Source organism: Diorhabda carinulata, chromosome 2, assembly GCF_026250575.1.
Source record: "Diorhabda carinulata isolate Delta chromosome 2, icDioCari1.1, whole genome shotgun sequence".
Classification (NCBI taxonomy): domain Eukaryota; kingdom Metazoa; phylum Arthropoda; class Insecta; order Coleoptera; family Chrysomelidae; genus Diorhabda; species Diorhabda carinulata.
The window spans coordinates 30,221,956-30,238,405 of record NC_079461.1 but is presented as its reverse complement, the minus strand read 5'-3'; the positions used below and the strand labels follow the sequence as shown (position 1 = coordinate 30,238,405).

The following is a 16,450-nucleotide window of genomic DNA, read 5'->3' as shown; positions in this document are numbered from 1 at the left end:
TGAGGAAGGGAACTGGGGTATGATCGTCATCAAATCAACGTGACTAATCCATCAACAATCCTTTTTAATTACATAGAAAACGCACGAATGCTTGTGAAAGGTTAGCATTGTCTTAAGTGGCCGGGACTATTTTATCTTACCTTAATTGACTGATGATTGTTTATGAAGTTACTTTACCTATTCCATTGACGACCCAGTGAGATTTTTAATCTCTAACTTTGAACTATCATTGGACCAAGTTTCAGAGCAATTGGCCAAAACCAAATCCATTCCTTCCAGGTTTCTTTTTCACACTTCAGTGGTAGTGTTGACGGGGTTTGAGGTTTCGTGCCTTTTAACACTTTTAATTAGCTTTCTCAACTCAATTTTCCATAATGATTGAACGGGATCCTTTCTGTAGTCAGTCGTGATTCAATTCAATATCTATCTCACATTTACGGTGCGTTATGGTGAAATGAATGATTTGTTTTTCTTATAATTCGATAGTTTTAGTACTTTTGCAATTATTAAATATGAAAAGTAGCGCAAGAACATTTCGGTGGATGTTTTTCGATTTGTCTTGTCTTGTCTAATAGGGATATAAAAACTTGATACATATTTATATATTTATAATTATTATCAATTTATGAACAAGAATAAAATCACGTACTAAACTTTAAAGCTAGAATGCAAGATCATTTCAATAAATATTTTTAAACGACGAAAAGATCCTTGTTCAGTTCTTATACATATTTTTTGCACTATATAACTAATAAATTTAACATCAAAAAAATGAAAAAACTGTTTAAATATATTCCTTTTCGACTTGAACTTGACTTGACTTGAAATCATAAATTATGATTAATAATTAAAGAAACCTTTGATGATATTCAATAAACATATTCGGAAAATGAAATCCACTCTTCCCAAATTGAATTTTATTGTTTTTTCTTGGTCGAATAACATTACAATTACAAAAGAAAGTATCAAATTTAATGTTAAAATCAAATTAGATTAAAAAATAGAAAAGTTTCTTTAATACGTTTAGTTCTTCAATATGCCTCTCTAATTATCGCAAGTCAAAACGAAATATATCAAACTATATTTTGCCTAGTAAACAAAATTCATAACTAAAACTCAATACTTTATTGCCACATCTAATATATTATTTTATCAAAATAAAGCTAATTGATTTATTAGTAACTTGAAATATCCAAAAGAGCTGGCTTTGTTTCCTTGGCACATTTTATAACTGATTGCATAAATTTGACAAAACCTGTATCCTTCGGCTTTTCGAGTCCTCTTAACAGTCTATTTTTCATAACTGCAATAAATTCCTTGTTACTTAATTGTCCATCCTCTACAAAATAAGAATAAATAAAAATTAATTTTAAAATAATTTCTTGAATCAATTTTGCAATAATTACAAATCAAAAACTATCGATGGCTTAAATCGCAAACCTCTTAACTCCATAGTACCAAATTTTACAATAGACACAAAAAACTTCAGAAAAACAGAATAAGTGAGTAATACGGATTGTGGTTAACATTCAAAAAAATGAGGATGTAGAGTTGCAACGTTTTCTATTTATTTTAAATCTGCTATCATCAATACAGCTTCCGTAAACATAAATCAACCGTAGACCGCCTACGTCACTAACGTATGGACTGAAGCTATAGAGAAATATGGGAAATCCAGAGCACTTGACATATCGAAGGCTTTTGACAGAGTTTGACATGACAACTAAATAAATTAAGATCGTACGGTTTGTCGTCCTCTCTTATCGACTGGCTTAGTAACTTTCTCCATGACTCATCCATCCAGGTTGCTATCGATGAACATATCTCAGAAAGGTTTGAGGTCAACGCTGGTGTTCCCCAGGAATGCTTCTTGTCACTACAATAAACTCTGCTAACACCCAAATCCGTAGACAGCAACAAATCACCACCATCAAAAATTATCTTGAAAACATTCTGGAATGGGATGGAAACAATCTGATTGAGTTTAATGCAGCAAAGACCCAGGCTAATATTTTTACAATTTTTGGCGGCTACGGATTTGGTCCTGGAGCAGAGCTTGGACAGCTTAGATCATAGAAGAAAGGTCGCCGATCTGACTCTGTGTTACCGATACTACCACGCTAATCCCACCTAGAGCAGTTTTTGCGAGATCTTCTCGACAGGCAGACGTGGTTCATGAACACAAAGTTCCCCTACAAACGCCCAGAACTTCAATTTTTCGGGACTCGTTTCTTTGTAGAAGTGCAATCCTGTGGAATCAGCTAACAAGGGATGTCTTTTCCGAGCTCTACAACCTATAGAATTTCAAGATCAATATACAGAGGCATCTTCACGCGGCAGGCACGACTCGAATTACTCGAGTGGACAAGAGTTTACTCTCTTGTACTTGCTTTTTACATAAAAAAGACCTTTAAATTGTTTTCTGTTCAGAAATTATGTATCTAATAGTATCAAATTGTTGATATAAGAAAAAAAACGAAGTTACGTGGTTTGCGACTTAAGCCGACTAAATATCTGATTCATTGTAGTTTTTAAATCAATTTTTAATGATTTTTTAGAGCTAATTTAAAGTATAGTCATTGCAAATATATCATATCCCGAATAAAAGTAATAACATTGATTCTCTAACTGATTATTATCACTAAATCACAAATTACAATGTCCCATCACATTTCGAAATCACCGTTAACATCTTCAGATACTGAAAATATATTGAGTGTTTATCTATTTATTGTGTAACCAAAATACGGTTTAGATGGTAAATTATGATTGTAATATTATTTAAATTAACATGATATAAAAATAACCATTCTAAATAGTTATTTAACGTTTAGTGAAGTATAACGACTGCGTAAAACGTAATTTGAAACCAGAAAAAAAATTTGGCTTCAAAATATGGAAAAATTAAACATATACTTACGGTTTTCATCAAAAATCGTAAAAACAACGTGTATCACATGATCGCTGAGATCGACATGGGCCACCGTTTTGGCTACATGTTTTAAAGTTTGCTGATCGATTGAAGCTCCAGCAATATGGTAAAAAGTCAAAGCTGTATCGACATCATTAATGTTGTTCAAGAAATGGAAAAAATTCAAATAATCCTGCCTTGATATTCCCTGACCATGATCTCTAAATCTACAAGAAATCAACAACTAAAATTAACTTATTTTTTCAAAAATAAGTTACATATTTATAAAATCAAAGTAGCATTTCATCCCATTGCTTTTTTAAAAGACATTGGGTCTATTTATTAATATATGTGTGAATTTTTTGCAACTTCGGTATCAGTATTGTTAAACTCGTCTACTGACTTAGATCGTGATGCCGGTTCTGCATTATTATGTTAGTAGAAACTAGAAGCGAGAATTCTTGTAAGGACCGTTTATGTTCGGCGGCAATTTCTTGATATTGACTTAGATCGTGATGCCGGTTCTCTTCTACATAGTAATAGAATCTAAAGTTTGGCGGAAGCGGAATTCTCGTAAGGACCATTTACGTACGGTGGCAATTTTTTGACATTGACGTAGATCGTGACGCCGGTCCTGTTCCATTATGTTAATAGAATTTATTTACAGAATGTTATTGCCGTTTTTATAGAATCAATTTTTAGTGAGGTATTTATTTATTTACATTCTAGAACTCGAATTATCGAGAAATCCGTTGTATATAAATATGCGTTTGTTTATCAGCGGAATAGACCAGTAAACGATGTATTTAAATAAATTAATATGTATAAGAATTAAATAAAAGTTTAGTAATAAGTTTTAGTGATTAGTTAATAGTTTAGTGTATTTAGTGTAAGTGTATAAATAAATTGGGTAAGTTAATAAAAAACATTGTGTATAAATCTACCCCACCGTTAAAAATAGATTAAATAAGAAAAAAATTACAGTGTGTCAGTAATGTATTGTGGAATAACTTCAACATTTTGAAATTTTTTCCTGGTATGTAAACATAGTCACTTTATTATTAAGAACATTATCTAATCCACATTGAGAATAAACATTGTTTCTATTTGAAATCTCATTGTTCCAATCTCAGTGAAAACACATCTTCTTTCAAGAATCTAACTATTTCTCATGGAAACAAAACTTTTCTCGAAGTTTCTTTTGTTTTGTTAATGTAGGTAAAAGATATTCCTATTGAATACCTGTCATTTTCTCCTTCTCTAGTATACAGATTGTGAACAAGTTCAGATTCTAAATTTATCAATTTCTTTTTTGATAATCCCATTGAGAAATAATTTTGTTTTTATTCATCCTTACAGTATTTATTACAGTGTAATGTTCACTTTCTTCATTGAATTCAACTCCACATATAACTCCATTATTTTGTAAAAAAATGCTCAATTTATCATATTTTTGAATTTTGAAGTTTTTTGTTGGCAAAATACTGGGGGTTCAATGTGAAACTTACGTTTTCTTAACTCGCTTCAACATTCTAGCCTTCTTTTTTTGAGGATAACCTGCATAAGCAAGAAGAAGTTCGGTAAAATCGGCTTCAGATATATTACCGTTCTCGTCAGGATTTTTCCTTTGGAATTCCAAACTTAAAATTTCTCTTTGTAATTTTTCTTGAAAATCCAAAAACTTCTCGATGGTCAGCTTTTGTTTCAAATTGGGACCGAAGAAATAGGTAGTTAACGCAGAATTAACACCCTAAAAAATATTTTTATATACTGAACAATTAACTAGAAAGTTGAAAATTATTTTTTATATTTACATTCAAATTATAACAAGAGGAAATTTTAACAATATCTAAACTGTAGTAATGAAAAGCTATGAATGATTGGAAATGATAGAAAAAATTAAAAACGAACATTATGGGTCGAAGAAAGGAGCCTCAACATATATATATATATATATATATATATATATATATATATATATATATATATATATATATATATATATATATATATATATATATATATATATATATATATATATATATATATATTATATACTTATGTGAAGCACTTCACAGCAAGTTCAACGGTATAAGAAATTTAAAAAGAAACAATTAATAAAGTGTTATAGGGTGTAGAATAGGGTACTTGCAGAACAAAATTGTTTTTGATAGTTTATATACAACCTTCATTATAATTGTTTTTTAATTCGTTGATCAATATTTATATGAAAATGGTGAAAAATGGTATATAAATCGTATTTTGTCCCAGGATGTAAAAATATCACAATGAAAACACCCGATAAAGTTTTTTTATGATGTCAAGAAATTCGAATATACAACAAAAATGGTTTGAAAGTGTTGGTTGTTTTGAAATTCCTGCGAGATGTAATTATTTTTGTTGCCAGGTTCATTTTAATATAAATAAGATTCAAATTTCTTTTAATATTTAATGGTAATTGAGTTCAAAAAATGTATTATAATACCACACGCTACGTTACCGCCAACGATAACCTCGTGATCATCAAGCAGACAATTGCTTAATGTTTTTATTAAACCTATGACGTCACAAGTGAAAACCAATGAAAATCGTTTTCTTAAGTAGTTAAACATTTGAATTTAAAAAAAAAAAATGAAAGTGCCCTATTCAAAAGTTGCAATAATATAGGCGAAGCATTAGAATGTAGAAAAAGAAAGAATTACAATAAACCTTTGAGGTCTGTATAATCAAAAAGGTTACTTATAAGAATAAGGTAAAAATAAATTACCTTAAAAGTATTTCCTGTATTGGCGTGGTCTCTATGCCTTGATCCAATGCTAGTCTGTTGTCTAATAAGTGTCGCAACTTTTTCAAATTCTTCACAATCTACATCTCCATCACCATTGAGATCGAACATTCGAAAAGCGATTTCAAAATGGCGTCGAGATGCTTAAAATGTAAATAACAATTTATAATGCTAGAATATTTCGATAATGCTAAAAAAAGTGACTTACTGGATAATACAGTTAGCAGGAAAATATAATCCGAGAAGGTTATTAAACCAGAGCTTCCTAATTTGAAGAAGATGCTGTCCTCATCCAACGTGAGTTCTAATTTTTGATGTACTGTCTATTTATAAAATATGGATAATGAGTAATAATAAAATATCATTTTATTACTAGTCGTTGTTAAACGAAAAACTGCTGAATATACTGTTTACGCTACCACTACTCCAACACTAACAATTACACTGTCTGACGCGCTTTTATCTGGCAGTCTCTGAAGACGATAACTTGGTTATCGAAACGCGCGTCAGACAGTGTAATTGTTAGTGATGGTGTAGTGGTAGCATAAACAGTTTGTTCAGCATGAATATTGCCAACGGTTCCAGAAATTTCAACTTAGTATTTAGAGTTAAGTTGGAATTTTTGGAAACATTGATGATATTCGTACAAACTATATACTATCAATACACCAACAATTAAAATATCTAACGTTGATAATAATTCGGTAATCGAAAAGAGCGGCAGACAACCATAAAAAAATCGAATCAGGCAATTCCTGCAATCGCAAGTCACAAAAAAACTGAACACGAAATTATATTTTTCTTAGTAAAATCTTGAAGCTCATAGCTTCAAATTTATATGAATTATTGTAATGTTTCTTAATCTCACGTCCAACAATATGTTATGATCGGTAACCACTCTTTTTATGCTTGTTTTCAATGGTGAGAGGTAACTGACCTTTATAAAAGGTTATTCACTTAACCGACCACTATCAGTTAGGTCAACGTCAACCGATACACATCTTAGTTAACAACAAACAAGAATTCTACCTGAGCCAACTAGTGATGAAGTTGCTCAAGCTGTCACCCTATATGATAAGACCAGAGTCAGGGAGAAGTGGCCAGTGCGGTGAACATAAGTCAGTCTGCGGTTTACCGACCATACTAAGAGACTGGTAACTTCATCAAAGACGCGGTTCCATATCGCTGAGAAATCGGGCCCTCACTTGTGTTCAAGCCCAACAAGAGCTCAGAGAAACAAGAGGAGTGGCTGTAAGAAGCTGGACAGTCAGAAGAGGAGTAAAAGCAACTAACCTTGAGCCAAAAAGGCCATCTACTGGCTCTAAATTAACCTCAGCCAACCAAGCAGCCCGCCTACGATTTTCCAGAGAGCACGTTAATTGGACTGACGGACTTAATAGGAGTCCGTTCTCTTCTCATAAGAAAGCAGATTGTGCCGGCATGATAGCGATAGAAAACAGAAGACCTGAATGAATAAAGTGTTGCATAAAAGTGGCTATTGAAAGAGTTTCCTAAATGGTTTGAGTATTTTAATGGAAACAAAAACCGAGTAGGTTTTTATTGAAACTGGCGGTACAGCAAGAGGATTAACGTCAAACAGATACATAGAAGAAAGTTTAGGGGATCACGTCGTTCCCTTCGCTAGTTCAATCAGCGAAAACTTGAAACTAATGAAGGACAATGCTCGTCTACATTTTGAAGGTTCCGTACGGCAGTATTTACATGTTTAAATTGCTGCTAAGGATTGGCCAGCCCGTAGCCAAGACTAACGAGCATATATGGGATGACCTTGAGAGAAAAGTTCGGGCTACAAAACTTGCTACTACTACTACCACTGGCACTACGGCCCTCAAAGAACTTTGGCCTCTTCCACCAGTCATCGCAGTAAAACTCTTGGCGTCTCCACCCCTTCACACCTAGCTCCCGAAGATCCTCTTCGACATTATCCAGCCAAATTTTGCGCCAGCCACGAAATCTGAACTTAAAAAAGCGTTCACTGTAGAATGGGATAGCATCGAACACTAAATATTGATAGGTTAATTTAAAATAAACAACTATTTTGACGAATTTGAGCTTATATTTTCTTTTCTGTTAACTACAACCTTTTTTCATAGTTTAAGATTTCTTTTGGTTTGATTTTTTTTCTTTGCCAAAAAATATCTTAATAACATTATAAAGCTAAGGCTAATAGCTTTGGGATGCTAAAGTCAGTAAAAAAATGGAAGCTGCAGATTTTTTGCTAGAAACTTTTGTCGGCAAGCGTATAACTTGAAACGATTTTTTTGCTCACGAGTGTGATTGAAAAATAATTTAAGAAAATTGCAGATTCCTACAGATACAATTGTCTGAATGTTATAGAAACATTTATTTTTTTAGAAATTTGTTGTTCAGAAATTTTAAAGAAAAATATAGATTAAAAAAAGTTTGTTAACACTAACTACATATGACGACGATTTTTGTTAAAAAAAATCACATTCTTTTCAAAACATCTCAAACTTACTAAAACTCTAATCTCGCGAAAAAAACATCAAATTTTATAATTTTTTAGGCAAAAAGTTTCAGCCAATTATAAAAGCCAATTGTAGGTAATGGAATGCATGCCAACAAAATTGCGATTTTCTGTTTATGTCATTTTTAAATTTGAAAATGAAATAATGCAACTCATTTTAACGCAACCAATAGGAGTGATAAGAGGAATAAGAAAACTATGGAAAAAATAAAACATTAACAGAGTACAAGAGTACGAAAGAGCTAAAGCATGAGGTAGACAAGAAGGACTGATAAAGCTTCAGAACAAAACAATTGAAGCAGACTTTGAAAAAGTCATGAAAATACATGAAAAGTATATCAAGTTTAAATAAAAAATATAAAGCTTTCAATTATAAATTATAAAAGTGAATTTGCGGTCCAAAGGATCTATTGGTCCCCCTTTCTTGGTGCGATACTAGAAAACCCATTGATTACAGCTGATCTGTTAATCCCAGCCCTATAAAAAAAATTCAGAATGTGGTATTGTTGTAGCTTCCAGATATCTCAGTCTTATATTTCATATGCTCCCAGTTGAAGTGCTCTGGAGTTCCGTAGTATCTCACACTTCGAGAGAATGTGGATAGAGGTTTTGTCCTCTGTCTAATAAAATTTGCACGCCGCATTATCTGCTAAGTCTAGTGTTTTTAGGTGTCTACTGAGTGGACAGTACACTAATAGAACTCCTAGTAGTATTAATAGGTTTTTCTTAGTTAGGTTGATACATTCAGCAGATCTACTCTGGTAATAGTTTCCCGGGAATATTTGCTCCTGTAGCTTATCTCAGTAATTGGTTTTACTCCTATCTATCTTCTTTTTGAATGCTTGTTCTATTGTTCAGTAGCTGATACCACAGAAGGGTTTCAGGTCTTATGAAAGGTTTGTCTGTCCTTACTTTAACCAATCTGTCAGCAATTTCGTTTCTCTTCCGAAATCTATTCTACGGTAATTTTATTTTTCTTGCCTAGCTCTTTCCCAGACATTCCAAACTAGTGTGGATTCTATAACATTGCTTGATTTGTTGCCCACGCTTTCCAGTTCTGTCTGCTACTTAAGTACCCTCCATGTATTATTTGATGGTATTTCTTTCATGATATTTTCAACCCATTCACTTTCACACCTTAGTATTGATGTGAATTTTTTCTCAAAGCTACATTTTTTTGGTATATTTCATCCTGAGACATGTCCCAGGTTTGATAATTTTTAAGGACGATTTTTCTTTGTTAATTCCATCTCTGAACATTTTGGGTGACGTTTTTTACGTCCCGCTTTCTAGTATTATGTGGACAGGTGGAAGATTTAGAATCACTTCTAGAGCAGCTGTTGGGCATGAACTCATGACCCCGGTTGCACGTATTCCAGTCTCTGTACCTTCTCGTGGTATTCAGACTAGTTACTACCAAATATGTCAAGAGAAGGATTATAAAAGAGGAAGAGGTAACTATATTCGAAAAAAAAAATTATAAAATAGCACTAGAGAGAAAACAATTCATCTCGAAAAAGCGTCAAACCCAATGGATAATATACTGATTGAATTACGCTAAGTGCGAATGAGCTATACATTCAATTTATGGTGAATTTACAATATTTTGGAAGCAATGTAGGAAAGATTCCGACAAAATAATACCTTCAAATAGTGTTGGATTGATAACTACATTCAAAAGTTAGCAATCTCATGAGAAGTGTTTGTTTTTCTCTTTTTTAATTATCATATAATCAAAAATCACATAAACAGAAAAAAGTCGACGAAAATAATGAAAAAAGAACATGCACAAAAACATCCGACAGATAATAATTACCTGTACACCGTGCTGAAATAAATAACAAAACTTTATTTACATATTGGAAAGTTATAACAGGTAGGAGGAGAGTTTCGAAACCAGAAAATAAAATTTGAAAACGGGTATGAATCAGTTCTGAAAATTCCTAAGATTTTTTATTTTGAAAATATGTACTAACATAATAGTTCGTACTTACTTTTGGATCATATCTTCTATACTGATCTAAGCCCAACCCTAAAAACATGTGAACCATTTATGTGAATATATATATTGTTAAATATGTATGGGTGTTGAATGAATGTTCGTGAAGGAAATGCATAACTTGGCTCATAACAATCAAGTCACTACAATTGTTGTTATTCTTTCAAGAACAACATTCAACATCTTATAAAGTAGAAGAAGCAAAACAGCATAAACCATGCAAAGATCATACTCTAAAACTTTGTTCACATATAAAAATAAATCCAAGCAGATGAACGTATTTGATTATATGAAAAGAGCCATCTGACAATTAGCTTTAATACAACAGAAACAATATCAATTTTTGAGAGGCTGTTCTTCTTTAACTTCTCACTTGCCTCAATATTGTGTCCTTTCTGGAGGAAAAGAGGATTCATTGTGATATTCCTTAACCTTCCAAATATCATTACATAAAATCTTTTCCAATTGTTATTAAAAAAAAAGATTTCCGATAAATAGGTGGAAATTTTTACACATTCTCTAAAAACATTTTTTTCTCAGTAGCTATGTAAGACTTATTTGTCTTTATCTTAGAGGCATTTGTGTCAAAAATCATGCTTCTCCTGATCTAGAACATAAACAACCAGCAAGTGGCATAAAAAACTATAAAGTTTTCATGAGACACTTGAAAATGTTTATTTTCTTAAACAAAATGTTAAACAAAGTTTTAGAGCTTCAGCACATGGCTTAACATCCTCACAATGTTATCAGTAAGCAAGCACAAACAAAAAGATAGTCCAAAACCAGAAGCTATTCAAACGACACCATTTTTTTTTTCATTATATTGAGGTACTACCAAAGCTGTACAAAGATGTAGAAACGTTGAATAATGATAATAAAAAAGCATATATTATTTAAACATCTTTTGAAATTCGCTTGTTATTATTCATATAATTTTTAGTTAAAATTATAATTAACTGTGAAAAAAGGTAAAAATATTTTTTATAACAGACAAATTTAGTCCAAAATTATATTAGCTTAATTTCCATGGAGAAATAGGACTATTCTCGTCTTTTCAATAATGAAACTTATAATAAAATTAAATTTTATCTCATATTGATGTTTTTCTTATAAATAACAATCTTATCGAAATTGTTAAATAATTATCTACATCTTAAAAGAGAGTAAATAAAAATATATTTGACACAACTTGTCAGGAAAGGAGTATGGACATATTTTATAAACCCAAAGCCTTTCTTGTAGGAAAATGATCCGAAAAGAAAGAATTTCAGGTCAATTCAGGTCTAGCAGAAACTAACGGTGTAGATTATAATAGCAGGACGAAGACTTCAGTTCGGCTAATTATATATCCTTTCCAATTACAAGCATAAGGAAGGATTGCTTCGAACAAGAAACCTATAGTAGCTAATATCTAATCTCCTGGAAGCCAGTATTGATCCTGGAGGATTTATATGTATGCTAAATCAGAAAATGCATTTAAGAAACTGCAATAAATGTATGAATAATATCTTCGTGGAATATTTTGATGGATTAATCCTTATTATTTCAACGTTTCTAATATATTCTAAAGAATAAAAAGATACCTACTGATAAAATACATTGTGGCAATTTATATAGAACAAAATAAAAGGGATTCTACCAAAAATTCATGATTGGTAATTAAAAAAATAGGTGGAAACTGTCTACTGAAAAAAAAAGTGATCACAGGGCTGCCAAATAATTATATCAATATACAACTGCATGAAAAAATCTACTTGACGTGAATATTACTTTAATTACAAAGTGATCAAAATTGAAAAAATTTAATTTAGTTTGCATAATGTTACAAATTTATTTTCTCTCAACTTTTGTTTAGATATATTTCCGAAATTCGAACTACTAAATATGAATAGAAGTAAAACTGGCAACCCTGTCAAATAATTATATAAGTTTTTTAGGAATCTTCTAGTTTAAAGAAATTTTAACATTTTAAAGTTCAAGTTGATTGTTGAAATAATTATTAGAAACCATTAAAAAATACAAAATACACTCCCCAGCAAAATAAACATATAAATTATTAGATTAAAGCTTTTAATGGAAGAATTTTAGATTATTATTTTAAGATTAGCAAAAAAACGTGACATAACTGTATAAGTTTAAAACGACCCCTAACGTTCTCAAAAATAAATCTTACCCCCAAAGAATGTGCTGCGGGTACTGCCTTGATTGGAAATAGCTTCTCACTCAAACAAGTGGCACAATTATCGATATCTAGAGCATTAATAAAGTTCCAAGAATAAATCAGTTCCTTAAATGTGTAACTGATGCAATTCAAGACAAATTTATGTGATCTTGACATATTAGAATCTTTCTCTCCTTTTATAATAGATAATTTTCTCTTCATTTAATAAATACCAATTCTCAATGAAGAGATTGAAGTCCTAGCATTGGTGTGGTCAGTTAACTGCACTAAACTTAATTGATATGAACATCGTTAAATTTGTCTAAAAAATTTCATGAGCAATCTCTTGAGACTCGTTGAACTTTTACTGTATTTCTGTATTTCCTACAATACATTTATTTTTTATTTGTATTTTAAATCCTTCTCCATACAGTAATTTTTTGTTTAAATTTATTGGAATATTTTTTTCATTAAGAAACCGTAATAATTTCACTGGGGAGTGTATGTTTTAGCAAAGAGTAGAGATAGTTAAGGATAAGAGACCACAGCACACACATTTCCAAACTGCAACTGTGAAGTTGTGTATAAATTTAAACTTAATCATTGAAACTCCATGATATGTGAGGCATCTTTAAACTAAAAGATATTTCAAATGTGATTTACACATAATTTATAACAAAATTATAATTTAAACTAACCGTCAGGTTGTTTTAAACCTGGTGTCATGGATCTCAAGAAGTCATCAGGTGTCATATAAATTTCGTGTTGATCTATTGTAGGTCCTGGGATTTGCAGAGTCGCAAAGTAACGAAAAACTTTGTCTGGTGTAGAGTAGTGTCTTATTCGATTTTCGTATTCAATTATCTATTTTGCACATGCGTGTTAAAAAATATGCATAATTTAATATTGATTAAATATAATTATACAGCAAAATACATTGGTACGTTTTAGTTGGAAATAGAAAAATCTTATATATTAACTTATATTCAATATTATTTGTTTATGTTACATATTGTTATATGTAAGCGCATGCATTAAAGTCCTTGATACATCTGGAAAATATGAATTCACTATTATCCTCATTTACGACTCTAGTAATTAAACATAAATATTCTCTATGTCTCAGTGTAATGTGCAAAACTTTGCAAAACAATATATAACAACATAAATAAATAACATTCACCTCCGACATACATGATATCCAAATACTGAATTTAAATACTTAATAACTTTTATTTACAAAAATGTTCACCATCTTTTATATCCAAGCACTTTTTAAGGGTAATTGAATATTAACTAAAAGTACATACTTCCTATAAAGGACACAACTCCCCAAAATACATTTACATAAAATGAAAGTAGAAACAAAAACAATACACAATTAAAAAATTGGAAAAAATCAATTGAAACTAAAATATTCAAAGAATAAAACTTTACAACTTTTATTCCTTTTGACAATCTGAAAGATTATTTTTAGTTTTATTAAAGTGATATACATATAGTACGTTAGTATAAAATGCCATTGCACCATTCAAAATTGTCATATTAGTACAATAATCCAACACCAAGCAGCAGTACTATGAAAGTCGCAATGACATTTACCATCAGGTTGTTTCATTCCGGGTGTAATGGCCCTTAAAAAATCATCTGGTGTCATATATACTTCTGATACATCACTGTACATAATCTTAACTGTGGCAAAATATCTAAAAATCTTGTCGGGTGTTGAATATGCTCGCATTCTGTTTTCATATTCGATAATCTAGTTGTTGAAAAGGTAAGTAAATAAATCAAAACTATTGTTCACTTTGGTTAACATTAGTTGTATCGCTAAACAGGAATAATAGATCAAAAAATTATTCATAAGATTTAAAAGCACTGAGGATTTTGGATTTTTAGGAAAACGATTTTTCTAAAACCATTCTTTCTGAGGCATAAAATATAAAAATATATATAAGGGTCAATGAGCCATTTGGAAGAAAACAAAATATATTTTTAAGTAAAGTACACATTTGATTAAATCATTCTAGTCTTTATACGAAATTTTAAAAACTAGTACACAAAGATTAATGATTATTGATGATTAATGATTTGAAGTTTGTAGGCAGGGGTTTTTTAGGTATACTTAAAAAAATTATAACAGCATCATCCTCAAAAGTGCTAGTTCTTTTAAGAGAAGTTTGGATTAATTGTAAATTAGGTTAGATAGACATAAAATCATATCTAGTATTTGTAAGTTGTGTTTAACAGGAAAGTGTCTAGACACCCTGTATTTGAACAATACAATATTTACAAGACTTTTTTATGAAAAAGAGACTTTTTGAAATATTAATTACAAGTAACCAATGTTGTCAACTCTTAACATTGCAAGTATAGTCAACCCTTTTGCTAAAGGTCAACATCATATTTTATATGAAAAATGAAAATTGAATCGAATATTTTCTCCCTCCAAGAAAGACCATTCAGTTTATAATATCAAGCCCTTGGCATTTAACAGTTCATTATTTAATGGGAAAATTCAAACAAAATTCAGTTTCTTCTGATAACATTTAAATAAGTTTTAAAGATTAATATGTAAATTAATTCAATTCTAAATTGAAATGAATAATTATCAATCCAATTATTGAAAAGGAATGATAATTTTACTTCCTTTCAAATATCATATTAAAACTGTTAGTTATTAATACATAGTGAACATATAAAGACTTAATATGTTATGTAGGTCACACACTTTTTATATCTAAAAAATTGATTCAATGTTTTGTGAATATAAGTGACATTGATAACCCTGAGTAGTGACCTAGTTAAGGAACAAAGTTACAAAATTCAAAAATTCAATGAATTCTCCAGTTATTCACATACAAAAATTTTAATGATTTGGAAAGAATTATTTCCCATTAAAGTGGATGTTCAATTACAATTCAAATATCTTTAGAAAAACATTACGATATTGCATATTATATCAACTTCAATATTCTGTTGTTGATTGAAACTAATTTAAAACTAGATATATAATAAAATCAAATATTGCATTCAATTGTAACATTATAAGTTGAATTCTCGGAAAGTACTAAAAAAATCTTACTTTTCTATCTCTGAATCCAATTTTTTCTCTACGGTGTTTTTTCTTCTTAGATTCATCTTCTATTGATTCTTCAAGAGCCTCTCTTGGATGCTCAATGCCTTCACCTATATTTTCACTGTCTGCTTTAACAGAGAACAATTTCTTTAACCTTAAAAAAACGTCCGTTATGGTACTAAATTACAAATTTTGATCATCTTATGAAAAAATGGATTTGGAAATGATACAGTATTATATTTTTCAATTACATTGTGATAATTAAGTTTCTGGATATAACTAAAATGAAACATAGAACTATTTCTATTGCATTTACCAGGCCTATCCGTTAGAAGAATATTTATTGTGATCTATTGAAATGAGAATATATATTTTTGCATGTACCTTATACTAAAAGTTTTACGTACCATCCCCAGTTTACAGAAGGTATTAAAAAAGCAGTAAACAAGAATGTGTAGTAAATCTTGCTTATTAATGGTTCTTTTTCACGCTTGTGTCCAAAATTTTTGTAATTTCTATGTTGATTATATTTGAAGTCATGTATTCTAATTACAGCTATTGTTTTGGGAGCATTACGAATGGTGTGTATAGAATAGGATCGGTATCCTGTTATTGCATATCGAGCCAATACTTGCAAATAACTCATTTTATAAGATTGAAAAGTATAACAATTTAAAAATAGAAAATAAATACTATATGAAGATATCCTGATCACAATTTTTCTCACATCATAACAGAGCTAGGTTTTATATGTTGGAATCCTTTTATTGTATTTGGTGCGCTCTAAAGAAGATATTGTTCAACTACTATTCATTTTTTAACTAAAACTTCTATGTTTCTTTCAAAATTGCAGTATTTTTACTCAAAGTTCAACCTTTAAAGTTTTAAATGCCAAATGTCATCTAATGCGGTCTAGAAAAATATTGTCATCAGCCAAGCTTACCAATGCGTCTTGTTTAAGCATTTTTGATGCATTTGAGTAATGAGAGGATTGATAAATCTTTTA

General features: G+C 30.4%; 1 protein-coding gene across 2 annotated transcripts; it reads right to left on the bottom strand.

Moving 5' to 3' along the window:
• Positions 1-593: 593 nt before the first annotated feature.
• LOC130903544 (calcium uptake protein 1 homolog, mitochondrial) lies at positions 594-16,351 on the bottom strand. 2 transcript variants are annotated; one of them, XM_057815697.1, is made up of 9 exons: positions 15,852-16,351; positions 15,451-15,598; positions 13,064-13,229; positions 10,200-10,237; positions 5,905-6,019; positions 5,679-5,839; positions 4,420-4,661; positions 2,921-3,138; positions 594-1,339 (listed from the first exon to the last, which is right to left on the bottom strand). In XM_057815697.1, the coding sequence occupies exons 1-9, from the start codon at positions 16,088-16,090 to the stop codon at positions 1,176-1,178; spliced, it is 1,491 nt and encodes a 496-aa protein (XP_057671680.1). In that variant the 5' UTR covers positions 16,091-16,351; the 3' UTR covers positions 594-1,175. The 2 variants fall into 2 exon arrangements, with proteins under 2 accessions (XP_057671680.1, XP_057671681.1); XM_057815698.1 differs by lacking the exon at positions 13,064-13,229 and adding an exon at positions 13,968-14,127 and having other exon boundaries at positions 15,852-16,348.
• Between the last annotated feature and the right edge of the window lie 99 nt (positions 16,352-16,450).